This window comes from Nelusetta ayraudi, unplaced genomic scaffold, assembly GCF_046127955.1.
Source record: "Nelusetta ayraudi isolate G7.1 ecotype Tasmania unplaced genomic scaffold, CSIRO-AGI_Nayr_v1 ptg000048l, whole genome shotgun sequence".
Lineage (NCBI taxonomy): Eukaryota > Metazoa > Chordata > Actinopteri > Tetraodontiformes > Monacanthidae > Nelusetta > Nelusetta ayraudi.
In genome coordinates this window covers 9,366,448-9,393,803 of record NW_027466098.1, presented here as the reverse complement: position 1 = coordinate 9,393,803, position 27,356 = coordinate 9,366,448, and the positions used below count along the sequence as shown (strand labels likewise).

General features: G+C 46.5%; 2 protein-coding genes across 4 annotated transcripts in view; one reads left to right on the top strand and one right to left on the bottom strand.

The window, feature by feature from the left end:
• The window catches only part of sipa1l3 (signal-induced proliferation-associated 1 like 3), a 63,322-nt gene extending 42,248 nt beyond the window's left edge, over positions 1-21,074 (top strand). For 2 of the 3 annotated variants that reach the window (XM_076036171.1, XM_076036173.1), the window contains exons 6-24: positions 1,179-1,367; positions 2,190-2,364; positions 2,654-2,757; positions 4,132-4,289; positions 5,136-5,718; positions 6,977-7,075; positions 7,193-7,368; positions 10,264-10,515; positions 11,177-11,359; positions 11,822-11,946; positions 13,014-13,129; positions 13,213-13,607; positions 14,732-14,971; positions 15,765-15,927; positions 16,015-16,189; positions 16,520-16,669; positions 16,772-16,916; positions 17,294-17,375; positions 18,105-21,074. In XM_076036171.1, the coding sequence (XP_075892286.1) occupies positions 1,179-1,367; positions 2,190-2,364; positions 2,654-2,757; positions 4,132-4,289; positions 5,136-5,718; positions 6,977-7,075; positions 7,193-7,368; positions 10,264-10,515; positions 11,177-11,359; positions 11,822-11,946; positions 13,014-13,129; positions 13,213-13,607; positions 14,732-14,971; positions 15,765-15,927; positions 16,015-16,189; positions 16,520-16,669; positions 16,772-16,916; positions 17,294-17,375; positions 18,105-18,299 (3,705 nt within the window). In that variant the 3' untranslated portion in view covers positions 18,300-21,074. The remainder of the gene's footprint in view (positions 1-1,178; positions 1,368-2,189; positions 2,365-2,653; positions 2,758-4,131; positions 4,290-5,135; positions 5,719-6,976; positions 7,076-7,192; positions 7,369-10,263; positions 10,516-11,176; positions 11,360-11,821; positions 11,947-13,013; positions 13,130-13,212; positions 13,608-14,731; positions 14,972-15,764; positions 15,928-16,014; positions 16,190-16,519; positions 16,670-16,771; positions 16,917-17,293; positions 17,376-18,104) is intronic. The other variant, XM_076036174.1, reaches the window with a different exon arrangement.
• A 466-nt stretch (positions 21,075-21,540) lies between these two features.
• On the bottom strand, positions 21,541-26,580 carry LOC142895270 (ribonucleoside-diphosphate reductase large subunit-like). The gene is made up of 4 exons (XM_076036176.1): positions 26,413-26,580; positions 22,672-24,653; positions 21,978-22,166; positions 21,541-21,882 (listed from the first exon to the last, which is right to left on the bottom strand). Exons 1-4 carry the CDS (start codon positions 26,429-26,431, stop codon positions 21,688-21,690), a joined length of 2,385 nt encoding a protein of 794 aa, XP_075892291.1. The 5' UTR covers positions 26,432-26,580; the 3' UTR covers positions 21,541-21,687.
• Between the last annotated feature and the right edge of the window lie 776 nt (positions 26,581-27,356).

The window sequence follows — 27,356 nt, the reverse complement described above, 5'->3', positions numbered from 1 at the left end:
CACACACACACACACACACACACGTACCCGTGCAGCGAGGTTTTATTTGTAGGCAGATCCTCTCTTCACCTGATGGACTGTCCTCAGTCTCCACTGGTATTAATCATCCTCCCCTCCGTGTCGGGACTCCAGCGGCTCAAGCTGACCTCTGACTTGATATATGATCCCAATATCAGCTGCGGCTTTTCCTCCGACCGTTAAGCCGAGACCCAGTCGGAGCCAGTTACGCAATTAGCAAGTAGTCGTCATTGAAAAAGAAACCAAAAGGGTTTTGGGCGGTGAGTGCTATTGATGAGTGAGTCGGTCGATCAGTGAGTTTACCGATCAAAGGAGAGTCGTTACGGTACAACCTGCCACTGAGTCGCTTCGGTTCAGTGGAGTCTAAGGACCCACATCTTTTTTCCCCTTGTCACGAAATCAAACTCAGATTTAATTAATCCAGTCAATATCAAGATATGAATTCATTGAATTGTGTGTCCTGCAAAATAAATGCCCATCATTTTCACTATAAACATATATTATTTTTTTTTTTAAATCCCTTTCTTCAAAACTGCCCTCAAAGCCACAACAAAATCAAAATAGCTCCACCTCCCACTTTTGGGTCATGACCCACCAGTTGAGAAACACTGCAGAAGAAGAAGAAGCAGCAGCCTTTATTAATTATTTATTAACCCCACATTGGGGAAATTTGCATAATTACAGCAAAATTACTATAGAAAAGAATAGAGATTATACTGACTAGATAAATAAGGAAATAAAATAAAGATATTTGTAGGCTAAATATTTTTAGCCTAACAGGGAACAAACGGCGATCAAAAACAAGATATTCACAAGATAATAACATTATATTGACAGTTGGATTATTTACAGATTCTGTACATCTTATTGAGATAAATGTTTTATTGCACCTTAATAAAATGTAAGTGTGTGAGAAGATGAGAAGGTGATATTATTGAGTGCAGTTGTCCAGCCTGATGGCTGCAGGCAGGAATGACCTGCGGTAGCGCTCCTTCTTGCACTTAGTTGATACTTGGTTGATAGTTGATTTAGTTGACTCCTTTTAGGGTATTAAGTATCAATATCCAGCCGTGTATTTGACATTAACAATGTTTTTATGTGTTTGTTTTCTTTCCTTCTTTCTTTCTTTGCCTCTCTCTCTCTTTCTCTCTGACGTTAAGCTGGTGACCCTGCGAGGCTCCATTCTAGAGGACTCCGTGGCCTCCACAGGGAGGCACGGCACCGTCCGGGGTCTGCCGCTCAAGGAGGTGCTGGAGCAGGTCGTCCCGGAGCTCAACATCTCGTGCTTGAGGCTGGCGCTCAGCACGCCCAAAGTCACCGAGCAGCTTCTCAAACTGGACGAACAGGGGGTGAGTCCTGACTGTCTGCACGTGGGTTTGCATGTTAGATATATACATTATATATATATATGTATATAATAATACATATACACTACCAGTCAGAAGTTTGGACACACCTTCTCATGCAATGGCTTTTCTTCCATTTTAATGACTATTTACATAGATTCTCACCTAAGGGATCAAAACAATGAATGAACAAAACATAACACATTTTTTTGACATAACTCAAAATATTTCATATTTTAATTTCTTCAAAATAGCCACCCTTCATATACCGTAAAATAGTTGGTTATTTAACAATGTTTTTTTACTGCATAATTTGATGTCTTCAGTATGTATCTACAATGTAGAAAGGAGAAGGTGTGTCAAAACTTCTGACTGGTACTGTATGTACATATATATATTTCTTTGTGCCGTTAAGTTGGATGCACGTCCATCTGATCTCTGGCGCGCCGACTCGTTGCTCTGAAACGCATTAGGGGAGAATGAGTCAGTAAAGTCAGAATGACTTTGCTATGAATCAGTATATGAGAACGTGCCTGGACCTGCATAACTCATTCAGGGTGTGCAAAGTACAAAAAGCAGGGTGTGTTGTGTGTCAAACCATAATAAAAAAAAAAGATTTCAATTTTAGCCACGGCGACTCCACGCGTGATCGAGTTTCAGCAATCAAATACCCCGAGAAAAATTGAGAAACTCTTCTCCTCTAACTTTCCCTCCGATGTAAATGAATTTATTCAGCCCGGTTGCGCAACGCGTCTGCTGGCTCCGAGCTGTTTGTGTCACCGTCATCATTATTATTATTAACGTTATCTCTCGGCTACCTCGCAGCTGAGTCAGAAGCACAAGGTGGGTGTTCTGCTGTGCCGCGCGGGCCAGAGCACGGAGGAGGAGATGTACAACAACGAGGAGGCGTCGCCCGCCTTCTCCACCTTCCTGGAGCTGCTGGGGGAGCAGGTGCAGCTCAAAGGATTCACCAAATATGCCGCGCAGCTCGACACAAAGAGTGAGTCCGCCAAGACCTCGCTCGGACACAGCGATGTGTGCGTGTGTGGACAAAAGACCATCAAGCAGAATCACGTTATATAAAGCTACAGTAGATTGCATTCTCCTATATATTTGTCAAGGCCTGCGGTTCAGTAGATTTAAATGAGTCATTTAAAGGAGGAACATACGGCACTAAGAAAAGTTCCAGTTGATTTCCATCCGAGGCCGATCAATATGAAATAATCTGTTATCACCAAGCTGATCCCTAATGTGTTTGAATGAAAGTGACCTCCGCCCTTCATCCCCAGCTGATTCCACGGGAACCCACTCCCTGTACACCACCTACCAAGGCTATGAGGTCATGTTCCACGTGTCCACCATGCTGCCGTACATGCCCAGCAACCCACAGCAGGTGAGAGCTTGCGATCGCTGCAGACGGTGGTGTGAAAAACTGACTAACACGTCCATTAAAAAATCCCCTCGTCCCTCTCACGGACCGTCTGGAAAGGCCAAGTCTCTGTTGCACTTCTTTCTGTATTCAGCCCCTCATGCTTTTATGGCCTTTGTTTTGTGTGTCCAGCTCTTTCTGTGCTCCTTAATCTCCTTCTTCTTTTGTCCTCCCATTCTTTCACTGGATCAGAGCTGGGTGCGGTTCAGTAGTGCAAGGTTTCTCTGTTTGAAGAATTTATAAAAGCTCCCCGTCATTCCCCGTACTCTCTTGAGTGTTTTGCACCGTGTTTGCGAGGGATCAGGCATTTTTGTGTGATGTTTTTTTTTTGTTTTTGTTTTCTTATTAATCAAAAAGTTTGCACGAGTGAACGTGTGCGCACATGTGTGCTCCAACTGGCCATGTGGGTGCTTAGCGTTTGTGTAAACACCTCATGTTGTGCCAGCGCAAGCCTGCAAAACAGCAGCTCTTCCCGAAGCATGAATTTATCTTTTGGTCTGAAAGACTTATTACCGCACTTCAGATGATCACTTTTAAACATTTCCCGCATCATTTTTTTAATTAAGAGAACAGAAAAAGGTCGCCTTAAACTGACTCCATCTAAAGTTTATTTAAATTGTCAACACAGTTGTGTCTCGGCGTTTTATAAACGGTGCAACAACTCCATCCAGAGGATCAGAAAACTGCAGCGTCAGTGTGGTGCACTTGCCTCGGCAGACCTCTTGGGGGCAGCATCTACCAGTTGAAAATTGTGCGTCCGACCACCACAGACTGCAGCATGCTCGGAGTGAAGGCCCGAACGTAACATAGCGCACATGTACAGTCAGTGAAGACAGTGAAGCTGCTCTGTCTCTGTTAATCAGTGATGATTACAGTGTTTGCTGACATTTTAATAGCGTGGCCGTCTTCAGTCGTAGTCACATTTTGCTAAGTGCGACTGAAGGATGCGACTGTGGCACCAAACTGCAGGATGCGACTGTGGCAGAACAGTGGGTTGGATTACATAATTGATGCTTTCACACTTTCTCTTTGCATCTGAGGAGAGGATTGGCAAGTGGCGCAGACAGCCTGGCCGGCATGCAGCGTCTCCACACACACACACACACACACACACACACACACACACACACACACACACACACACACACACACACACACACCAAGGCAGACAAACTAGAACCAGCACACAGACACAAATAGAATCAAGAATCGGCAAAACAAATTACATAAAGAGCTGTCGCTCCGTGTTAAGTTATTCTGACTTCATCTCTTATTTCGCTCATCAGATTGTCTCCTCAGTGGTTGGTCATTGACATTTGGATGTTTCCTGTCTTTCAGCTCCTGAGGAAGAGGCACATCGGGAACGACATAGTCACCATCATCTTCCAGGAGCCGGGGGCTCTGCCTTTCACCCCTCAGAACATCCGCTCCCACTTCCAGCACGTCTTCGTCATCGTCCGCGTGCACAACCCTTGCTCTGACAGCACCTGTTACAGGTAAACATCAAACGCACAAATCTCCAACGGTGGGAAGTAACAAAGTACAAATATCAGCTACCTGTGTTTTGCTTGATGATTTCTTTCTTTTTCTTCTTTGTTTTACAACTTTTTACAATTACTACCTACATTTGCACACAAATATCTGTACTTCCTACTGCTCAGATTAAAAAAAATGCTTATTAATTTGTGTTTCAAAGATCCAAATTCTGCTAAAAGTAATTCACATTTTATTACAGTTGCTGTTCCTTGCTTACTTGCAGTGGAGCTATTTAAACTCTGCTGTTATGTTGTTCATTTCAAAAGTGGATCATTTTTTAGAGAGAGATTATTAGTACCATGACTTGGGGTCTGTTCAGTATGTTTTTATTACAGAGAAAAATAAAAATGTAGAAAATAGGCATTGCTTATTATTGTTAAAAGTATAAACAATACTAATACTAATAACTATCACTGATAACAGTTTGGTTGTGGTGCAGCTGAAAAATAAAAATAAACTATAGTATTGAGAGTAGCAAAGCTGTTAATAATGATCCAGATGCTCCTGCAACACTTCTGGTCAGTTCAGTCTTGATTATTCTGTCACAACCTTTTTGCCATTTTTGCAAAAATGATCAATGAATGTATTGTTTCATGAATGGCAAAAATTAATTTTCATTTCAGAACCTGTAGTTGCTTACTTTTACTTGAGTAAAGGAGTTGAATCAGTACTTTTACCATCATATGTTTTTACAAGTATCCATACCTTTTCATAAGTAGAGAGTGTGACTACTTTTGCCACCTCAGCAAATCTCTCTAAAAAAAAAAAAAGTCACATTCTCACCTTTGAACGGTTTTCTTTTGCAGCGTCGCTGTGACGAGGATGAAGGACGTGCCCCCCTTCGGCCCGCCCATCCCCAGCGGGTTCACCTTCCGCGACCCGGACACCTTCCGCAACTTCCTCCTGGCCAAAGTCATCAACGCGGAGAACGCCGCGCACAAGTCGGACAAGTTCCACACCATGGCGACACGCACGCGGCAGGAGTACCTGCGCGACCTGGCCGAGAACTACATCAGCAACACGCCGCTGGACTCGGCCGGCAAGCTCAACAACCTCATCTCGCTGGCGTCCAAGAAGCGCGAGCGGTCCAGGGCGAGGGAGGGGGCGGAGCTGGAGGCGGCGGGCTGCGTCGCCTGGAGGGTCCTGGCCCAGGACTTCAGCGGCGGCGGCGCGGAGCTCTCCTGTGCCCTGGGGGTGTCGGCCGAGTACGTCCTGCTCATCGACTGCTCCACCAAGGAGGTCGTCTTCAACTGCTTCTGCGCCGACGTGATCGGCTGGACGCCGGAGCGCCTGGCGCTCAAGATCTTTTACGGCAGAGGGGACCACATCGCCGTCCGGGTGCCGGAGGGCTGCGCGCAGGACATCCGGGAGGTGGTTCAGAGGCTGAAGGTGAGCGCACAGGAGTCTCAGGAAACACATTTTATTCTAGCCGTGCACTGACAGAACGAGTAGAGTACAAGTACTTGTATTTCAGTACTCACCGATACCGATCCTGAGTACTTTATAATTACACATTAGAGAATTACTTGGATTTTTTTTTTTGTTTTGTTTTGCCCACAGATGTTCTGTTATTTGAACAACGTTCCTCAGCATGTCTTGCTAGACCAGCAGTGGGCAAAACCTTTTGACTGGTGGGCCACAATGGGTTGTCAAATTTGACAGGAACAGAAGCAGATGGATGGAGTGTTTTGGTGACCCACCTCATAGGAGAAAAGAATATATATATTATGCGATATGTAGAAAACATGTGCTTTAATGTCAATTGAAAATGACTCAAAATCAGTGTCTTTGAAGCCCCACAGTCTTTAGCTCTTTGTCGAAATGACTCTTAAAACATTCAAAATTGATGAAATACAGCTGTTTTATTGCTTACTTACTATTCATATAATTTCTTCAAGTTCTACGGGCCGGATTAAAAAGCTTAACTGGCCGCATATGGCCCGCGGGCCATAGTTTGCCCATGACTGTTCTAGAGACTCAAATTTAACAAAGTTGTCATACGCATACACATAAAACTAGTATCGGTGCCGTGGTATCGGCATGTATTTTACGAGCTCAAGTAGAGTACTCAACATCAGTATTGGTACCAATACCCAAGACTGATATTTGTATTGGTGCATCCCTATTTTTTTCCATATATTTTGAAATCCCTTTAAAAGTAAAACTCCTCACTAAGCCGTGACTCAAACAAAACCCCCCCGCGACCTACTTTAGGGTTGCGACCCACCAGTCGAGAAATGCTGCTCTAAAGCAACACTATGTAGTAAATGATGGAGCTCAATTTTTTACTATCTGTGTTTTCCTCTGGGGGTTTTTTTGTTTTTGTTTTTTTGCCTCAGTAACAAATACAAACTTATAGGTCTTCTTTTTACAATGGTGTGCAATAATATCATGCTCTGGCTCGAGAACCGTTTAATTTCTACTAATAATCCACAGGAAATGTAATTTATTAAGTGCTGGGAACACTGGGAAAAGGAGATTTTCCCAGCCTCCAGTAAGCTTTGCATTAATCCGAAAAGAAAACTCCCTTTGTTGTGCTGTTTGGTGATGTTTCATCTCCAGTAATGATTGCGCTGGAGTGCGCCAGTCAACTCCTGATTGTACTGTAAATAGAGCGTTGTGCTGACCCGACGTGCCCTCTGTGCAGCTGCTGACGGTGGGATGCGAGACGGTGGATATGACCCTGAGAAGGAACGGTCTGGGGCAGCTGGGCTTCCACGTCCGCCTGGATGGCACCGTGGCTGAGGTACTTTTTCCCCCACTAGGCTCCTCTCTCCTACACGTCATCTCCTGCTCCCGAGATTCGTCCATCCCTGTGTTTGTATGCATACTTCATGGAGAACCGTGCCTCTTGCTGCTGCAGGTGGAGGAGTACGGCTTCGCCTGGCAGGCCGGACTGAGGCAGGGCAGCAGGCTGGTGGAGATCTGCAAGGTGGCCGCCGTGACGCTGACCCACGAGCAGATGATCGACCTGCTGAGGACCTCGGTGACGGTCAAGGTGGTCATCATTCCTCCCTACGAAGAGGGCAGACCCCGCAGGTGTGTGCGCAGCTGCACGTCTTGTCCCATTAACCCGCACCTGCAGGAATGAGTTCATCATGAAGGCCAATTAGTACACTTCAGATTTGTATTGTTCATCCTGGTCTCCAGGGGAGCTGCCTTGCACAATTACATTAGGCAGAACAAAATTACAAAATATAGGTCTCAGGAAGACAACACACACATACTGTGAGTGTATGTATATACATATGTATCTATGTGTGTGTATATATATATATATATATATATATATATATATATATATATATATATACATATATGTATGTATGTATGTATGTGTGTGTGTGTGTGTGTATGTGTGTGTGTGTGTGTGTGTATGTATATACATAGATATATATGTATGTATCTATGTGTATATATATATATATATATATATATATATGTATGTATGTGTGTGTGTGTGTGTGTGTGTGTGTGTATGTGTGTGTGTGTGTGTGTGTATGTATATACATAGATATATATGTATGTATCTATGTGTATATATATATATATATATATGTATGTGTATATATATATATGTATGTGTATATATATATGTGTGTGTGTGTGTGTATATATATATATACATACATACACACATAAATGTATGTATGTATTTATGTATATATATGTGTGTATATACGTACATTACATACATACATACATACATACATACATACAAATACACATGTATATATATATATATGTATACACACACACATATGTATATACGTGTGTGTGTGTGTGTGTGTACATATACATACATGAATAACGTACGTTTTCTTAGCATCCTCCTGGAAAAACCTCACAGTATTTGCTGCTACTGCTGGAGCTTTGTTGGAGTTTCACGTGTTTGGAAGTGAGTAGAACAAGATGGCTGCAAGGGGGTCTCAGAAGACCCGGCCTTGCCTGGTTGCCACTTTATATGGAAGAAGAATCAATGACCTTTATGACATCACAAAGGGATTCCCAGAGCTGAGCTGTGCAGTTTTGGCACACCCTCTCCGTGAAGAGGAGCAAGGAAAAGAACCCTCAGGGCTGGAGATGCATTAAAGACGCCTGTCTTAATACAGATGTCGCAAGCCCTTCGTGACATCGCAGGTGGGTGCCGGTCGCCGAGCGGACACCGGCAGCAGGGCAACAGACAGGCTGAGCGAGCGCGAGGGGCTCTCCGCTCAGAGGCGCACGGAGTGAGAGAGTGAGACGGTGGCAAGGCTCCAATGTTCTCAAACGGCTCTGTGTGTGGGAGTGCGCGCGAAGAGGAAGCGGCCGAGCCGAGCGGCGTGTGGCTCCGCGAGGGAAGACAAAAGCGAGGCGCGGAGACAAAGGGAGCGAAGGGTGTGTTTTTCATCGACGAGCTCTTCCTCGTTTCGCCGCCCTTCGCGTCCTGTCGTCGCACGTTTAGCTGGCTCGCTTCCTTCCTCCCCGCCGCCGCCGCCACCGCCGCCTCCCTCTCCAGTCTTTTTATCCAAGGCCGCAGCAGAGCCACAGCGAGAGCGACGGCCGAGGACGGTGGGGAGGGAAGGGGAGGGGCGGGGCTCTGCTCGGCTGAAACAACCACATGTGTGTGTGACTAAAAAGCAGCTGCGCTCCGACGCAGTAATTGTGGCTCGCTGCGTAGCAGCCCAGCGCTTAGATGTCTTTAATGCCGCCGACAGTTTAATTGCGCCGAGTTACACCCCTCTGACACGCACACACACGTGTTTAAATAGACATACACACACACACACACACACACTAAAGTAGCAGCTGATAATTAGTGGTGTATTCAACTCTCCCTCCTCTCTAGTCCCTCCCACTGCTCTGTGTGCCAAGCGAGCAGATTGTGTGAGATTAAGACCTGGAATGTGAAGTGGAGGATGAGGAGGAGGGAGGGGCGTGGGCTGGGCTTAAAAATAAAAATAAATGAGTAGAAATGATTAATCGAGTCGTCCGCGCCTGGCGGAAGAAAAACAAATGGAAAGGAGCTGGAACAGAGGAGAGAGGGAGAGTTGGAGAGGCAGAGAGGATGTGTTTCGACACCGCCGAGAGTGAGTGAGTGAGAGAGAGAGTGAGAGAGGTGGGCGGAGAAGAGAAAGGAAGAGGGGAAGAGAGGAGAGGCGGGAGGAGGTGGAGGCGCTCTCTCCCCGTCGCGCGCATGCCGCACGGGGAGCTGCTGGAGCGACGGCTGGTTCGGCCGCTTGTGCCGCTTCATTATTTTGTTGGCTCCTAGTGGGGGTTGTGGAGGGTCTCGTCAGCTCCGTCAGCGGCGCGATGGCAGCGAGGCTCAGCACCAGCGCTCGTCAGACGACTCCTTCTCAGAGTGAGGTTTGTACGGCACGTTGCGTAACTCTGTGGAGATCGATTTGGCTGCGGTCAGATTTTGGCTCCGGGAGCGACGGGGGCCGCTCTCGCGTTTGTGAGGGGAGGGGGGGTGAGGGGGCGGGGTTGTGTTGTTTGAGTGGCGCTCCGAAAAAATTGAGAAGAAGAAAAGTCGGCGCTCTGACAGCGCTGAAGTGGATGGAAGGGGCTCTGGTGGCGTCTCTCTGAATGATCTGCTCACTTGTTTTTTTTTCTCCATGGCAGAACCATGTGTTGCATCAGCGGCTCGTGAATCCCATGTGGTTGATGGAAAGTCTTTGTTTGAACAGACACGTGATGGATCTGTTTGCCTCTGATGCATCATCATCCTCATTATCCTCATCCTCATCCTCGTTCCCCCCCCTTCTTCTATTCATTCCCTCTTGTCACCCTTCACCCTGCCTCGCTTTCCCTCTCATCACCTGGACCTTGACGATGCATATTTAATGACCTCGGACGGAGCGGATGAAATAATGACCCAATTTAAAATACATGGACGCCGGCAGAGTGAAAGATGGGCCGCTAACTCTGCCGCGTCTCCCTTTGTCTCCCCAGGGGCTGCACGGAGGAATATGAGATGAAGACCATGGAGCAGAAGCCCGAGCCGGAGCCCCTGGCGGCGGGCTACCGGCCGTCCCCTCGGCCCCCCTGGCGCTGGGACAGTCCGCCGGTTCCCCAGGGGCTCCACAGCGCCCCCAACCCTCAGCGCTGGGCCCCCATGGGCCCTCCGCCTCCACCACTGCCACGCTCGCACAAGGTGGGGATGCCCGTTCCCTACAGGGAGCCGCAGCACCTCAACTCCAAGAGGTGAGCAAGTCCGTCCGTCTGTTTGCCTGCTGCTTTTCTCATTTCTCATGAGATGCTTTAAGCTAGCAAACATTTCACCAAATATCGGAATGTGTAAAGTGTAAATTATGAGCAGGGAGAGAAAATTGGATGCAGTTTACCTGAAATGGAGCACATCCAATATTTTTTATTTATCACAAAGTGGTCCAATATTATAATGATCTGCAGAGCCAGGCAGCAGATAAACACTGCAGTCTGTTGTTTACAGGCAAGAACAGCCAGGAGGAATGATCACATTGTCAGTAACCTAGGAGAGATGACCGTAAGCTGTGTGCTCTTTGTGACATCACAGAGAGCAGTTGCCTCGCAGAACAACTTTTTATTTCAATTTTAAAATATGATGCGCATAGAATGTTTATTACCAACCTTTTTTTAACAGTTTCGTCCCTTCCAGCATTAAATTCTGCATAATGATGCAAATTAGCTTGTGTCCTTTTCATTGTTCTGAAATGTAGTAAATTTAGTCGCTAGTTGTAAGTTAGGTAAGTAAATTTGTCAAGTCTAAGATGTAAAAAAAGATGCTGGTTTTTGTGATTATCACATGATTAATGTCATTAATACTTAATACAAACATGCACGTGTGTGATTCTCCGCCTCTTCCCCCCCCTCCCTGTCCGTCCAGGCCAGTCAGTTACCCAGAGAACCACTACAGCATGTCGCCTGCAGGAGGAGACAAAGTGCTACCCTACAGAAACCCCTCAGCGAGCTTCTCCTCGCCTTCCTCCGGCCTGGTGGGCCTCGCCACAATGGGGCCGCCTGGAATTACACCCGGCCCCTTTGTACGCTACAAGCCCTCTCCTGACAGGTGTGTATGTGTGTGTGTATATGTGTCTTTGAGACCAAGCGTGGGTGTGTCTTTGTATAAACTCTCCACTGTGCCGTGATAAACTAAATCAAAGATTAAGAGTGACGACTGACTGCTTTTATGCTCTGGAATCCGAGTGCATCTGCTCGCAGCCAGAAGACTGAATACAGCGGTGCCTTCTGACCTGCAGCCAGACAAGTATAAACAGCAGATTCCACAGAAAGAATGTTTTGTGTGGGTGGCGCTTCCCCATTGTGTGATTGTTGATTGAAAATATCGCACGTTTCAGGGAAAAAGTGTTTTCTTCTGCTGCCGTCAGGATATCAAATGGAAACGTAACCCTAACCCAAATGTTTCTGAGGATTTTCCCTCTTTGTACAGCAACTTCCATTTTTTGATGGAACGTGAACAGTCTTTAATGAAGTAGATAAACCTTTCTGCTCCCGTGATGTGTGTTTGCAGATATGGAACTGGACAGCGGCCGTTGATGCCTTTTGATCCGCACCTTAACATGGACATGGCCTCCAGCGGAGAGTCGTCCTCAGGCTTCACCAGCCAGGAGAGCACCATGGAGCGCTGCAAAACAGGTACTTTAAATTACTTTTTGGAATGTGATGAACTTTTGCAGATCTGTTGTTTACTTTTGGTTTCAATACACAATATAGTTATGTTACATTAGGAGCAGTTAACAAAAACCGATAGGGATGCACCGAAAACATTTTTTTTTTTACAGAACGAGTAGAGTACGAGTATTTGCATTTCAGTACTTACCTATACTGATACTGGTTACTTTATAAGGCCATTTTTTTCTCCACAAATGTTCTGTCATTTAAACAACAGTCTTCAGCATGTTTTTCTAGAGCATGGGTGACTGTCACAAGTTTCACTGCAGTACTCGAATTTAATGAAATTGTCATACACATACATATACAACTGGTATTGGTGTTGTGGTATCGGAACATATTTTACGTAGTTGTTTTTTTATTTGTTTTTTCATTGTTTTAATGTTGTTTACATGTTCGAAATAAATGAATTAAATTAAATTAAATTAAAAGGAGTACTCAACCCCAGTATCGGTACCAATACCTGATACTGGTATCGGTATTATCGCATCCCTAAAAAGTACAGGCAAATAAAATAAAACATATGTTTTATATGTATGTCATGTTTTCATTCACAAGAGCAATTCAAAATGTAAAGAAAAAAGATATAAGCACTCAAGCAGTAGCAAGAGGAAGCAACACTAAAAACAGAACTGATTGGACAGCAGGCCAGACGCAGGACCCCAGAGGAATCATTCATGTCTTTTCCAACACACGCAGCACAAAACAGGGAAACATCTTGGCCACAATAGTTACGCATTTCAAGTTTGTCGGACCACTTTTTTTACAGTTTATTGATTTCCGAATGAGTCAGTTGAACCACATCAAAGTCAGGATCACAGAGTGTGTGATGTGATTTTGTGTGTTGTTGGACGGAGGTCAGTGTTTAAACGTGCCATAAGTATTTAATCCTCTTTTGCCCGCCGTGGAGTTTCAGTATAATTTGTTTTAATCCCGTGTGTGTGTGTGTGTGTGTGTGTGTGTGTGTGTGTGTGTGTGTGTGTGTGTGTGTGTGTGTGTGTGTGTGTTGTGTGTGTGTGTTTTCTGCCCAGAGCCCCTGTGGCACGTCCCCATGTCATCGTCCAGGGGACCAATCGGCGGAGGGGGGCAGAGACGAGTGCCCAGACAGGACGTCCTGGGCAAAGAATCCCCAAACAGACACTCCAAGGTCAGACCCACACGATCGCCCCCGTCTGACCCACTGCACCGACTGCATCTTTACTCAACACGGAGCTCTGTCCCCCCCTGCAGGGCGAGACGCAGTATTCCAGCCACTCCAGCAGCAACACGCTGTCCAGCAACGCCTCCAGCAGCCACAGCGACGAGCGCTGGTTCGACGGGGGAGGGGCGGCGGGCGAGCGGGGGGGCGGGGCATTCCCCCCGGGCGACTCGTCCGACCCGGACCCGGACCCGCTGCCCAGCAAGGGCGGCTCCAACGACAGCGGCATCGACGCCTCAGCGCCCGGCCACTACCGACACGCGGTCCCGCCCGGAGGCCACGCCCACAAGCCGCTGCACGGGGACGGCAGGAGGCGGGAGTCGTCGCCCGTGGTGCCGGCCGCGGCCAATCAGAACAAAGGGTACCGCACCAGGACCTTCCCGCCTCCAGGCTCCAGCGCTGAGAAGATGGACGCGTTCAAGCCGCGGTAAGAGCGCCGCTCTCTCGCTGATGAGCTGCCACTTTTTTTTTTTTACGGGCACTGTTTTAATGGGCTTGATATTAAATGAGTGGCAGAGTTTTTTTTTGCCAAGATACTGTGCAACGGTTTTTACTACACAGAGAGAGTTTTTGGAGTTCATAAATCTCTCGTTTTAATGCGGCGCAACTTAATGAAGGGACGTAATGTAGGAGGTGGAGAAGCGGGATGCATGTCAATGTGCTTGTAGACGGTCCAGCTGGGATTATAGACGCTAATCCAGTGCAGGGCACAATGTAAAGCATCATGTAATCTCTTCAGATGGGGGAGGAGGGATTTGTGCTGTCGCCATCATACCATTAATGAAGACGAGGAGGATCGTTTCATCGCTGTTATACTGACAACCTGCAGTGTGGCGACTCTGTTGTGATAGAATATGAACCATACATGCTAGAAACTATAAATACAGAATTTAAACTGATGATTCATCGCAGGTGTTGTGTAAACAGCCACAACCGGCCAGACCAGACGGCCTCTAGACGCTTCTCTTTGAGTTGTAGATGGAGTATTAAAACCTCTTAAAAGCTTCCTATAAAAAATGTTCCCATTTGTCTTGATTGTCTGCTGGTTTTTGTCTTCGCTGCCTGTCTCAAAACAATCAAAATTTGTGTCTGAACTATGAGGGGAGGAATCCTGTTTTTCTGCTGCACCTGATCTTCCCTGTCAGATCAGTGGAAATTCTGCAACAGTCTGTAATAACTTTCAAGTCAAGATCTTCATTGTCATTATGCAAGCGCAACCTAATTTTGAGGAGTCAGAGTGAAATTTCTCCGTCCTGTGGTTTTATGAATTAATGCATCAGGTGAGCTTCAGCTTGCCCACTACTGCCCATGTTCACCTGATCTGAACGAGAGTCATGTGACCATAAACTGATCGGTGATGACTGACCCATAGAGCCTGATTGGCCGTCCACACAGACATTGACGGTGATCAGGCTGCTCGAAGCAAATCAAATTCTGCAAACACACCTTTTAACTTTGTACCTTATGTGTATTTTAGTTCTGACCACAAGTGTTTCTGAGTGTTTGCACTCATCCCGCCTTCTGTCTATTTATCCCCTCGCTGTCTCTCAGGGCCTACACGCCGCAGGGCTACAAGACGCCGACGGCGGAGAAATCCAGACCCGTCCGGGCTGCGACCGCGACGCCCACCTCCTCCCAGCTGAGCGCCGTCCCTCTGTCCAGCTCCGCCCCTAAAGCCATGTACGGGAAGAGCCGGCAGACCACCACGTGGCTGACGGAGGACGGCGGCCTCGCGCCCTCCAGCACCAACACCACCTCCAGCTCTGACAGCAGCACCAGCAGCAGCAAGAAGTACGTCAGCGAATGGGCAACGAGCGCAGTTAAAACATTTTTGGTTTGAGTTTGGAGTTTTGAGTGGGCCGGCTCGGCTGAGTCCTCGAGAAATCAATCACTTAAAAATCCAACTGACCCTCCTAAAGAGGTTGGAGAAAAACATGATGCAAACATATTTGAATTAAAATAAAAAACATATCATTTTATTATCTTAAATTTTGTAATATTTTCCAATATTTAGAATTTTTATGTATTTAAAATATACATGTTAAATAAAAACTGTTTGTATTTTTTATTTTCTAAAATCAGCCTTCTTGTGATGTGCCTGATTTTTTATTTGAATCTAATTTGATCCACAAGGGGTTGATTGGGAGACACTGCTGTGAAAACTGATGATGAAGTCAATAGATGAGATGTGTACTCTTACAACAACTCTTAACAACTATTAACACAAAAAAGGCTTGGGGGATTGAAAGTGTGACTGATAAAAGTACTCCAAAGTACTCAAACTACTAAAAAGTAATACATTATATTTATATTAACAACATTTTAGCCTTTCTCAAAGTGTTATATAGCAGGAAAAATAATTAAAAATTCATGTAATCTGAAAAGAGTTATCAAGGTCAATAAATTATTTTAAGAATAGGGGAGAACCTTTAAAATAACTTTAGCAATGATTTTTTTAAATAAATATATTTTCAAGTTTTGTTTAAAAACATATGTAATATATTATAGACATGAAGATTTTTCATTTGAAACCAATCGAGGACGATAAAATGACACTTGACTTAATTTTGTGTCGTGTCCTCAGGCACGTGGACGCAAACCCCAAGAACGTTTTCGGGCAGCCTCGGCTGCGGGCGTCGCTGCGGGACCTGCGCTCCCCACGGCGCACCTACAAAAGCACAATCGAGGACGACCTGAAGAAGCTGATCATCATGGACAACCCGGGGGAGTCGCCGCAGAGAGACCCTGTGAGGATCAAACCCCGACCTGGAGCAACCCCCGCCCCCCCCCCGCGGCTTTAGAGAACGACCTCTGACCCCTGTGCCCTCTCTCAGTCCCCCAGACGGACCCTGCAGCGCACCTTCTCCGATGAGTCGCTGTGCAGCGGGCGGCGGGACGCCAGCTTCGCCAACTCGGAGAACCAGGCCGCGTCCAGCGACGTGCTCTTCACCTCCACGCTGCCCACGCGCAGACACGGCGCCTCGGCCAATCAGCTGCAGCCCAAGAAGGGTGCGTTCGCTCGTCCGCCTCTCTCTTTTTAGATTTGCCTCGTCTGTGCACACTCAAAAAATGGGGGAGCGTTAAAACGTAAAGTGCAATCAGTATTTTGTAATTGTCTACATTCATGGTTTCTGCGGGTCACTAAAAAGCAGGAAAAGTAATTAAATAGATTTTGTGAAAATTCAGGCATGACATGGCATGAACTTTGATGTTCAGAGGCATGAAAAATTGACGCTGGGTCCTGGGCCTCCACCAGTTGAGAACCGCTGCTCTGGTTGTGTGTGTCGAGTGCGGGAGAGATGTCTCACTGACTTCAAACCCCCCCCCCCCCCCCCTCAGTGCCCCTGTCTGCGTCAGAGCTGTCCCTCACCGAGGTGCGAGACAAAGTCCCGCCCCTGAGGAGGGCCGACCCGGGCCTGATGCCCCTCCCCGACACGGCCTGCGGCCTGGAGTGGTCCAGCCTGGTCAGTGCTGCTAAAGCTTACGAAGGTACGTGTTGTGTTTAGCTTTTGTTTTAAATCTGTGTTTTTTTGTTTTTTGTTGGGGTTTTTTTGTCGGCCAACTCTTTATCTGTCGCTTTGTGATCTTGATCCACGTCTCTGTTCGCAGCACAACGGGCCGTCTCGCTCTTCTCGCTGACGGAGCCGCAGGCTGGAGGTGCCGACCTGAGGCCGGTGGTCAGCCCGGTCCAGTTTCACACCCCGCAGACCCCACGGACCACGCCCACCTTCAGCGGGTGAGTCCACACCCAACAGTCGCACAGTCTTTGGTTCATTTGGCAATTTAAGGAGAGAAACAAGAAGTGGGGGTGGGGGGAGTTCACTACAGCTGTGCAAATGTAACTGTTTTATCAGCACCACCTTGTGGATCATCTCAGAACTGCATCTTTATTTTGTTGACCGATGATTTTTCCTATTGTACTTTATTTATTAACCACTGAGCTAAAGTATCGTTGCGTGCGACGTTTTAGTTTAATTCAATTTAATTTAATTAAACCGGAGAGCAAACATACTCATTTAGACGCCACTAAAAACCCAACACCCGCATGGACGACCCTCGCGCAGAGGGGGCGGGGTCTCATCCCAGGTAACGTGTGCTGTGTTTGTTTCCCAGAGACGAGGTCCCAAACGACGTGTCCTGTCGGCTCTACCAGCTGGAGGTGATGTTACAGCAGCTGAACAACGACTTGGAGAGGGTGAGTTCACCAACCGGAGCAACATCTAGACGGCGCAGGTTGCCACGGGGAGATGCAACACAGCCTTTCTCTTGAAACTGCAGAGTGAAATCTTTCGATAATGCAGCTCTCATGGCATCTGTATAAATTGTTTGGACAAAACAGTTCTGTGCTGAAGTTTGCAATGAGCTCCTGGTTGACACATTTTTAACAGCTCCCATGTAAATGCAGCCTTATGTCTCATTTGGTTGAATCAGTAATATTAATTAGGGATGCAGCAATACCACTTTTAGTACAAGCACTCGCCGATACCAATCCCGAGTACCTGATAAGGCCATTACACATTATAGAATTACCTTTTTTGTTTTTATTTTTCCACAGTTGTTCTGTCTTTTGACCAATTTCATTCCTCAGCATGTCTTTCCTACAACATGTGTTACTGTCACAAACACAAATTTAACAAAATTGTAGAGTGCTCAACCCTGGTATCGGTACCAATACCCAACACTGGTATCGGTATCGGTGCATCCCCAGTATTAATATTTTCAGTCTTTTCATTCTGCTTATTGAAATGATTTGAGGACCGGCGAGATTAAAGTGTGTCAGTATTTACGGGGCCTCCTGGCTGACGCTTCGTTCCATTTCACGACAAGAAAGCCGAGGCCCTTTTCTTAATTAACAACCGTCCATCGCTCTCTCTCTCCCTCCCCCCCTCCCCCCTTCACCTCCGTATCTGTGGACGCACATCAGGAGAAGCAGGACAAAGTGGTGCTGCTGGCGGAGATGGCCAACCTGCGGCAGAACAACCAGCGTCTGCAGGAGGAGAGCCTGACGGCCAGCGAGCAGCTGCGCAAGTTCAGCCGGCTGCTCACCAACCTGGACGACACCCAGAGCAACCACGGCGCTCACTCGCTAGCCCACGGGGGAGACGCCAAGGCAGAGTGACGTTGGGGAGAGTTCGCCCCATAGACGAGGTGACGGGGAGCGCGGGGGTAAAACTGAGAGTGAGCGCGTCTCACGTCTCGGCTTCCACGAGACTGCCTTAGAACCACAGAGAGCGAGAAGAACGACGACGACGACGGTGAGACTGAGACTCGTCTCACCCGCCCAGACACCCGGAACCCTCTGAGCCCATCTATTTTTGTAAAACCCCCGACCCGAGCATCTTGTCCTCTGTCAAAAAACAATACGCTACTATGCCGCAGGAGCGAGGAGGAGACGCGGAACCCCGACTGTTTTCCAAAACATCACCCGGAGAGGCCTAATACTGTTCCTACAGCCAATCAGCCAAAAAGACTCAGACTGCAGAGCTGCAGCTCCCCCAACCACGCACTACAGCCAGCCTGTGCTGCTGCTCTGCACACACACGGTACATTGCTGAGAGAGACACCTGCATGGTACAAATTCTCAAGTATCCACATCATCTCTATCCTACTGATATTGTAGAACGGTTTTGCTGAAGACAGCTGTGTGCGTGTGCGAGAGAGAGAGACCTGATGATGCAGCATTTACTGGGAAGCATTTTGGCACAGGTGTGTTTGTGCCCTAGCTGCGTGCGTGCGCGCGCGCGCGCGCGTGTGTGTGTGTTTGTGTGTGTGTGTGTGTGAGAGAGAGAGGTGAGCAGGTCTAGTTAACTGTAAAAGGTCTCTCAAAGGCCAAACACTTCACTTTTTTTTTGTTTTGTTTTTTACTGGGTCAATACAGGAACAGTGCAGCCCTTCTGAAAAAAATAAGCCATCAACTATCAGAGTGAAACCGCTCGGCGTCATGAAGCTGTGTGATTTTTATTTTTATTTTTTAATCCAATCTGGTTTTGTCCTCTGTTTGAATTTAGGAATCACTCTTTCCCAGCAGTGCGCCATCATCTCAGATATATAATTGCTGCTTTATTTTTCAAAAAGGTTCCAGCGACTGTCCTCCATCTCGGATCTATTTTGATAGTGACCCTTAATTGACGTTGGTGATAAGATTTTCCGTGTGTTTTTCCCCTCATCACATTTTAATCAGGGGGGATCTCTGAAGAGAATCGACGCAGGGTATTATGGGAAATTTTAGAACGTTAACGTGACAGTTTGGCCCTGGGCGGAACGCGACACACGATAAATATCTACCGCAATGTGTTCCGCTGTCTTATCATCAGACGTTGATCTTTACGCACTGAGCCTACAAGCACGATTTACAATTTACAATCTGTCCGTGAATGGAACAGCAGCAAAAACCAACTTTGCGTCCTTATCTCTTATCTCTTAGCGATCGGTATATTATTTTTGCGAGCCCCGGTGTTACGCCAGATTGTGTTATCCGGACTGGCTGTTCCCCCGCGTCTTCTCGCTCTGATGCTGAGGCATCAAAGTGGTGTCGACCTTCTCAGAACTGCCTAAACGGTTTGCTGTTTTCATATCAGAGCCAGCCTGTCTTGCGTGTGTAAGAGGATATTTTTTTTCGTTTTGGCTTAACCTGAACAAATGCTATTTATATGGCCTATCATACAGAAGTGTATTGCTGCCACATTAGAAAAAAACAGGGCTCAGTATCAGGTTACAACTTGAAACTTTCGTCTTTTGTCGTGTAAAGTTTCCGTTTATGACGTGAAACTTAAGTGAAAACTATCACGAAATAACGTGAAACTTTAGTGAAAACTATCACGAAATAACGTGAAACTATCACGTTCTAACGTGAAAATTATCACGTAAAAACGTGAAACTGTTACGTTATTTCGTGATACCGAGCCCTGTTTTGTTCTAGTGTGGCGGCAATGTGCTTCCGTACTACCTAGCTTAAAAAAAATATCTACAATATATATTTTTCACACAGAAACGCGGCGTCTGAGTATTTCACTGTTCAACCTCTTCCTGGTCCGACTGGAACTGTTCAATGCTGACCCGCCGAACTTCCTCAGGACGCTGTTCAGGACACTAAAACCAGCAGTCTTGGCTGGGTGGCTCGTTGCACTGCAGCCTGAGATAAACCTATTTTACATTATTAATAATCCCTTTAACAGTGCAAATCAATCAGAAAGTCGCAGTTTTTCTGTTTTTCTCCTGAAAAGTGAAGGTACTTTTGCCCTCTCACTGACTCAACTGGAAGCGAGGGAAGTTTCTGAACTATCATCTCTTCACTTGCCTTTAGTTTAATAAGACTCTAAAGTGTTTGGACCTGGGTTTGACTCTGCCCTGAATTATGTCACCATGGACTTCTCCGCTCTTGGTTTTTCCTGGTTGGACGTTATTTCGTTGAAACACTCCTCTAAACTCCCAAACAGCAGCTTTCCACTTGCTGCGATCCATTTCTGCAACAGTCACCGTTCTGCTTTTGTAAAAGAGGCGTCTGTTTGTTTTTTCTATAAATTTTAATATGTATAACTGTAAGCTATTTATAGCATACGCATTGATCCTTGTTGAACAAATAAAAAAGTATCATTGTTAATGTTTAAATTGTATAACTAGATTTTTTTTTTTTAGATGTTAAATATGTTTATAATTTATTTTTAAGGCATTCCCACTGTTGCAGACATTGGTGAAGGTGAGGTACCATGTTTTTATTTTATTTCCTCCTAATCTCTGTACAAAAGTGATTCCTGTTTTTAAATCTCTAGCATCTCTGGAGTATTGTGTGTCATGTTTTTTTTGGGTTGTAATAACTTGTACATTTAAAAATGTAAATTATGTTTTCATTATTTTATAAAAAAATATATATATATTAAAAATAATTATCGAATTGTTTGATTTGCGTCTTTGCCTTTCAACCTTTGTCTCCACCCCTTTGACAGGGTAACATGATGTTGATGCAGTGATGCATTAACTGTATTTGAAATTGCATATCTGATTGTCCAAATGCTTTGTGGTTTACTTGCACTTATTTTTTAGCATTGCAAAATTAATTCCACCAGGTGTACGACCCTGAGACAGCCACTGACTTCCAGACATGTAGAAGTCCCAGCAAATATAGCACAATTAATCAAACACAGCTGCACTTTTGGAGTAAAGAATGAAAACTGTATACTGGGAGGATGGGTAGAATATAAAACTTTTTAAATATAAACTTTATTTGTCCCAATTTTTCTACAATTTGCCTGAAAAACATGTTGCTTTTCCAGTTACTTTTAAGCTGTATAAGGGAGTAATAGAGAAAAGGAAAAAAAAAATGCATAACCTTAAGCACAGCAACGCATCACTTCTGACACAAGTCATTGTAAAATATTTCATTAGTTCTAAAATTATTCATACAGTTGCAAGAAATTGCGACAAAACATTTGACAAAATAAAGTTAAGTTTGTACATTTTGCTCAGCGGTGCCTGGAAAAGGATCAACGAGGTGTTTTTGAATAGACAGTTTAGGATCCGCACATGAGACACTCGTCTCGGTTCTCCAGTGAACACACCATGGCAGCCATGTTGCACTCCTTGGCCTCCTCCTCAGACGCCTTGACGGGCTCCTGGCCCTCCTTCAGCTTCTCCTTGTTCAGGGTGAACTGGATGGGGTTGGCGGCCGGCTTGGTCCTCAGGTAGTACATCCCCGTCTTCAGACCCTGAGGGAAGCGGGGGGAGGAGACAAGAAGGAAAGTCAGCAGGTTGCCCCCCCGTTGCCATTCTTCCAACACGTGGCCATTCTGTCCCAACTCACTTGTTTCCAGCCGAAGAAGTGCATGCTGGTCAGCTTGCCGTAGTTGGGCTCGGCGATGTGGATGTTGAGGGACTGGCTCTGGTCGATGTAGGCGCCGCGGTCGGCCGCCATCTTCAGCACCATCTTCTGCGAGATCTCCCACACGGTCTTGTAGAGCTGCTTGAGGTCACTGGAAATTTCCTCAATGTTCTGTTGAAACACAATGACAAGTTTGAACATCAACGTTGTTGTAGTAGTAAACTCAGGTTTGGCCATTGGACTGAACACTGTTGATGCAACACATTGTTTGTTTGTTGAAGTAAAAAACAAACACTGTTCATCAGATGCTGGCCAGTGGTTTTTAAGGGTTAACATTGAATATATATATACAGTATATAAATATGTAGCAATCTTGTCTTGTTTGCAATGTTTTCCAATATCGCCCCCTAGTGGTAATGACATTATAGTCAGCTCATTGTATCCCACAATGCACTGCTGAAAGTCGTGCCCAACTCACTTACAGTCTGTACTTGGCACAAAAATACACACCTGCAAAAATAACATTTTAATAATGCGACCACAATGACATGAACATCGGCAAGAGTTTTGTCTGAAAATTTTCTTTGTTTTTAAATTTGGCTTACGAGTGCATTATACAGCTGCTCCATGGAACTCCCAGTATGGGGAGTCGGGAAGGTGACGTGCACAAACTGACCTGGATGGAGCCATTGTGGGCGATCAGCTTGTTCTTCATCTCCTCGTTCCACAGGCCCTTCTCCGTCAGGTCCTTGAGCAGGTGGGGGTTGACCACCTGGAACTCGCCCGAGAGCACCCGGCGGGTGTAGATGTTGCTGGTGTAGGCCTCGATGGACTCGTTGTTGCCCAGGATCTGCGCGGTGGAGGCGGTGGGCATGGGCGCCAGCAGCAGGCTGTTCCTCACGCCGTGCCGGGCGATCTTCTCCTTCAGGGCGGCCCAGTCCCACAGGTCGGTGGGCGTCTTGTCCCACATGTCGTACTGGAGGATCCCCTTGCTGACTGGCGAGCCCTCGTACGTCTCGTAGGGGCCCAGCTCCACCGCCAGCTCGCAGCTGGCCTCCAGGGCGGCGTGGTAGATGGTCTCGAAGATCTGGATGTTGAGCAGCTGCGCTTCAGGGCTCTCGAAGGGGTAGCGCATGAGGATGAAGGCGTCGGCCAGGCCCTGCACGCCGATCCCGATGGGCCGGTGCCGCTTGTTGGACTTCTCGCCCTCGGGCACGGGGTAGAAGTTGATCTCGATGATCTTGTTCAGGTTCTTGACGATGACTTTGGTGACGTGCGCCAGCCTCTGGAAGTCGAACGTTTGCTCGGGCGTGACGTACATGTTGAGCGCAATGGAGGCCAGGTTGCACACGGCCACCTCGTCGTGGCTGGTGTACTCCACGATCTCCGTGCACAGGTTGCTGCACTTGATGGTGCCCAGGTTCTGGTGGTTGCTCTTGCGGTTGCAGGCGTCCTTGTAGAGCATGTACGGCGTGCCCGTCTCCGTCTGCGACTCGATGATGGCATGCCACAGCTGCTGCGCCTTCACCGTGCGCTTCACCCGGCCCTCCTTCTCGTAGGACGTGTAGAGCTTCTCGAACTCCTCGCCCCAGCACTCGTCCAGGCCCGGGCACTCGTCGGGGCACATCAGGGACCAGTCCTCGTTGCTCTCCACCCTCTTCATGAACAGGTCGGGGATCCACAGGCCGTAGAAGAGGTCGCGGGCCCGCTGCTCCTCCTTGCCCGTGTTCTTCTTCAGCTCCAGGAAGTCGAAGACGTCGAAGTGCCACGGCTCAATGTACATGGCGAAGGCGCCGGGCCTCTTGTTGCCGCCCTGGTCCACGTAGCGCGCCGTGTTGTTGTACACCCTGAGCATGGGCACCAGGCCGTTGGAGTTGCCGTTGGTGCCGGCGATGTAGCTGCCGGTGGAGCGGATGCAGCTGACCGCCACGCCGATGCCGCCGGCCGACTTGGAGATGAGCGCGCACTGCTTGAGCGTGTCGTAGATGCCCTCGATGCTGTCTTCCTTCATGGCCAGCAGGAAGCAGCTGGACAGCTGTGGCCGGTTGGTGCCGGCGTTGAAGAGCGTGGGCGAGGCGTGCGTGAACCACTTCTCCGACAGCAGGTTGTAGGTCTCGATGGCCGCCTCGATGTCGCGCTCGTGGATGCCCACGGCCACCCTCATGAGCATGTGCTGCGGCCGCTCGGCCACCTTGCCGTTGATCTTCAGCAGGTACGAGCGCTCCAGGGTCTTGAAGCCGAAGAAGTTGTAGGAGAAGTCCCGGTCGAAGATGATGGCCGAGTTGAGGCGGTCCTTGTTCTCCAGGACAATGTCCAGCGTCTGCCGGGAGATCATGGGCGAGTGCTGCCGGTTCAGGGGGTTCACGTAGTTGTACAGGTCCTCCATCACGTCGCTGAACACCTTCTTGGTCTCCTTGTGCAGGTTGGAGACGGCGATGCGGGCGGCCAGGATGGCGTAGTCGGGGTACTTGGTGGTGAGAGTGGCGGCGATCTCGGCCGCCAGCGTGTCCAGCTCCACCGTGGTCACGCCGCTGTACAGTCCCTGGATCACCTTCATGGTGATCTGGGCCGGGTCCACGAATTCGGGGTTGAGGCCGTAGCACAGCTTCTGGATGCGGCTGGTGATTTTGTCGAACATGACGCGCTCCTGGCGTCCGTCTGAAAAATAAACCAATCAGCGTTGAGGGACTTTCAAGTTGATCATTTGAATCTTCTCATACGCATAAATAAATATATATTAAAAAAAAAAACAATCTGCTTCAAGTGTGAACAATCGTCTTTCAATCATTTTTAATTTCAAAGAAATGTTTATGATTTTCTATTCCACCAAGTTTTGAAAGAACAGCAGTAAAGTCATGTAATAAACAAATGAAAAAAAACAACAACTAAAAAACAGAGAAAAAAAAAAAAAAGAAAGAAAAAAACCCTGACATCTACTTCATGTAAAACAAAATGCAAAATGATAATTGATTGACTTTGAACCAGGAAGAACAGCACTCCAGGTCCTGAGGGGGCACCCTGCTGGCCTGATGTAGGACTGTACAACTTTGGGTTGCCCGCCTCCTGTTCAGTCCTCCGTTTGTCTGCTCAGGTTCCAGTTGGTTCCACAAAGCTCCTCCCCCATTCCACATATAAGCAGTCAAGAAGCTTCAAAACACTGGGATAATATTTGCCATCTTTGCGCAGCATGAGCGTGTGATCTGCCATATACACTGTCACACAAAAGCACGGACGGGTGGGGCATTAGATACAACTTGTGGCAGTTCAAGCAGTAGCTGCAAGAACCTCCTCCCAGGACTCCCACCACCACAGGCCAGTCTTCAATCAAGTCCGCAGTAGCCACCGACTGGAATAACTTGCAATAATCACTAAAATTGGCATCCCCAAATCTACCTTCAAAAAGTCTATTATGTCCTTTCTTAAGGACTCTTGCCACTGTTTCTCACCCCACTGCCCCCCCCCCCCTACTGACATATGATGTTGTTTTAATCTGTGGATATGAATGTTTGTCCCCTGTACTGTTTTTAACTCACAATGTGTTAACATGTTTACTTTGCAGACGTTCACCCCCTTTTCCCTCAGGCGGTTATTGTAAACAATGATTTGTCCTTAATAACTTGCCTGATTAAATAAAGGTTTAATTAAAAAAAAAAAAGAAAAGAAAAGAAAAAAACTCAGGCGCAATGCAATTAAACATATGATTTAGAGTAAAAATTGACATGTATGTGATATTTTCTTCTTGTTCTTTTTTTTTTTTTTTTTTTACAGGCAAAATGTCTTAAGGTTCTCAATAGTCCAGGTCATCTTAGTGTAAAAGCTTTACGTTGAGATGGCAAAATCACTCGCGTTGCCTCCACGTAAAACTTTGACACTTTAAAAAAAATGATACTTTTATAACTAATATCTCTGTTCTATGTACTATGCTGATTTATGAACTAGAAGAGGTGGTAATAATATGCCTTCGACGTTGTTTCTCAACCGGAAAACGAATCCTTCACCATACATAACCTGGCCTTTTTGGCGCCAACGTTGACAAAGAGTTGAGCCGGTGCGGCTAACATGAACACTAACTCCACCTGGGGGTCTACGGGACTGACAGCACGCAGTCAACCACTGGCCGCACTCATTGCCCACACGACAAGACTGCTGTCGAAGAGCCATTAAGGACAATTAGGGCGAAAATGACCTGAAGAGTCGTTGACGTATGCGTTAGCCTGACTAGTGTTTAAGTTGAAGTGAAGGCTACAGCTAGCTGACTGGTCGCTGCATCACAAGCACCAGAGGACGTTAAGGCTGTGCTACATAAAAACCAAACATTCAGGTTGAACAGGTTGTAGTATTATTATTATTATTATTATTATTTTTTAACAAGTTAGCACCGATGCTAAGTGTACAGCTAATATCGACAGAGTCTTACCTCGCTTTATCACATGCATGGTGACAGGGAGAGGTATGTCACAGAGCTCCAGAGAAAAGAGCAAGACGTTGGCCGCGGGAAGTCAGTAGTCGCAGACAGCCGGAGTGACACGGAGGAGGCGGAGAGAGCGCGAATGACTCCAGAAAACCGCTGACGTTGTATTTGTACGAGGGCCGGCTCCGCCCGCGCGATGATCGACAGACGCTTTGACCAAGCGGCGAAAGGCAAATGCAACACTTCCGCGATGGAGGACAAATGAGAACTGTGGAAAATCTCAGCGTCTCTTTCCGCTTCCCCGTCTTTTCCTGAGTTTTTCGCGCACGAAAATGTGGCGGGACCAACGGGCGGGATGTAGTTTAGTAGGTCAAATAATGAAAACATCTACAACTGAAACGAGAACGGTTAACTTGCTACTTAGCATATAATGCTCAGACGAGGCACATTTTGTATATATTCTTGGAGTTTATTAATGTTTGGTTGTTGTTGTTTTTTTTATCAAATAAAATGCTACACAACGTAGTATTTGTAAGATTGCATCATATACAAGTTGTATGCATGTATAACACACAGTAAGTAAAAAGTGCTTTGGAGAGCGGTATTGGTATATATTACTTTTAAACTTCGTTGTCACCCATCACTCATCTGCCATTTTTGTTTAAAATAGTTGCTTATCCCTTTGTACGACAATGATGTATTTATTATTATTATTATTATTATTATTATTATTATTATTATTATTAAATGCAAATACACTATTTTTCCGCTTTTGAAATACCACTCGATCGTTGATAATTGTTGAAATTTGCAAAGTAACCTACTGTTTCTTACACATTGAAACAAATGTACTTTGGCTTAATTTGCCTCATAACAAGTTAAAGACTACTACTACTACTACTACTACTACTACTATTTCTACTAATTTAAAACAAAAAAGGGGGGGGAGT

Excerpts from the sequence above, each read along its gene's own strand:
- LOC142895270 (XM_076036176.1), bottom strand. Across the intron at positions 22,167-22,671 it reads CCCACAATGGCTCCATCCAG|AACATTGAGGAAATTTCCAG; the intron begins GTCAGTTTGTGC and ends GTGTTTCAACAG. Across the intron at positions 21,883-21,977 it reads ACTTCTTCGGCTGGAAACAA|GGTCTGAAGACGGGGATGTA; the intron begins GTGAGTTGGGAC and ends CGCTTCCCTCAG.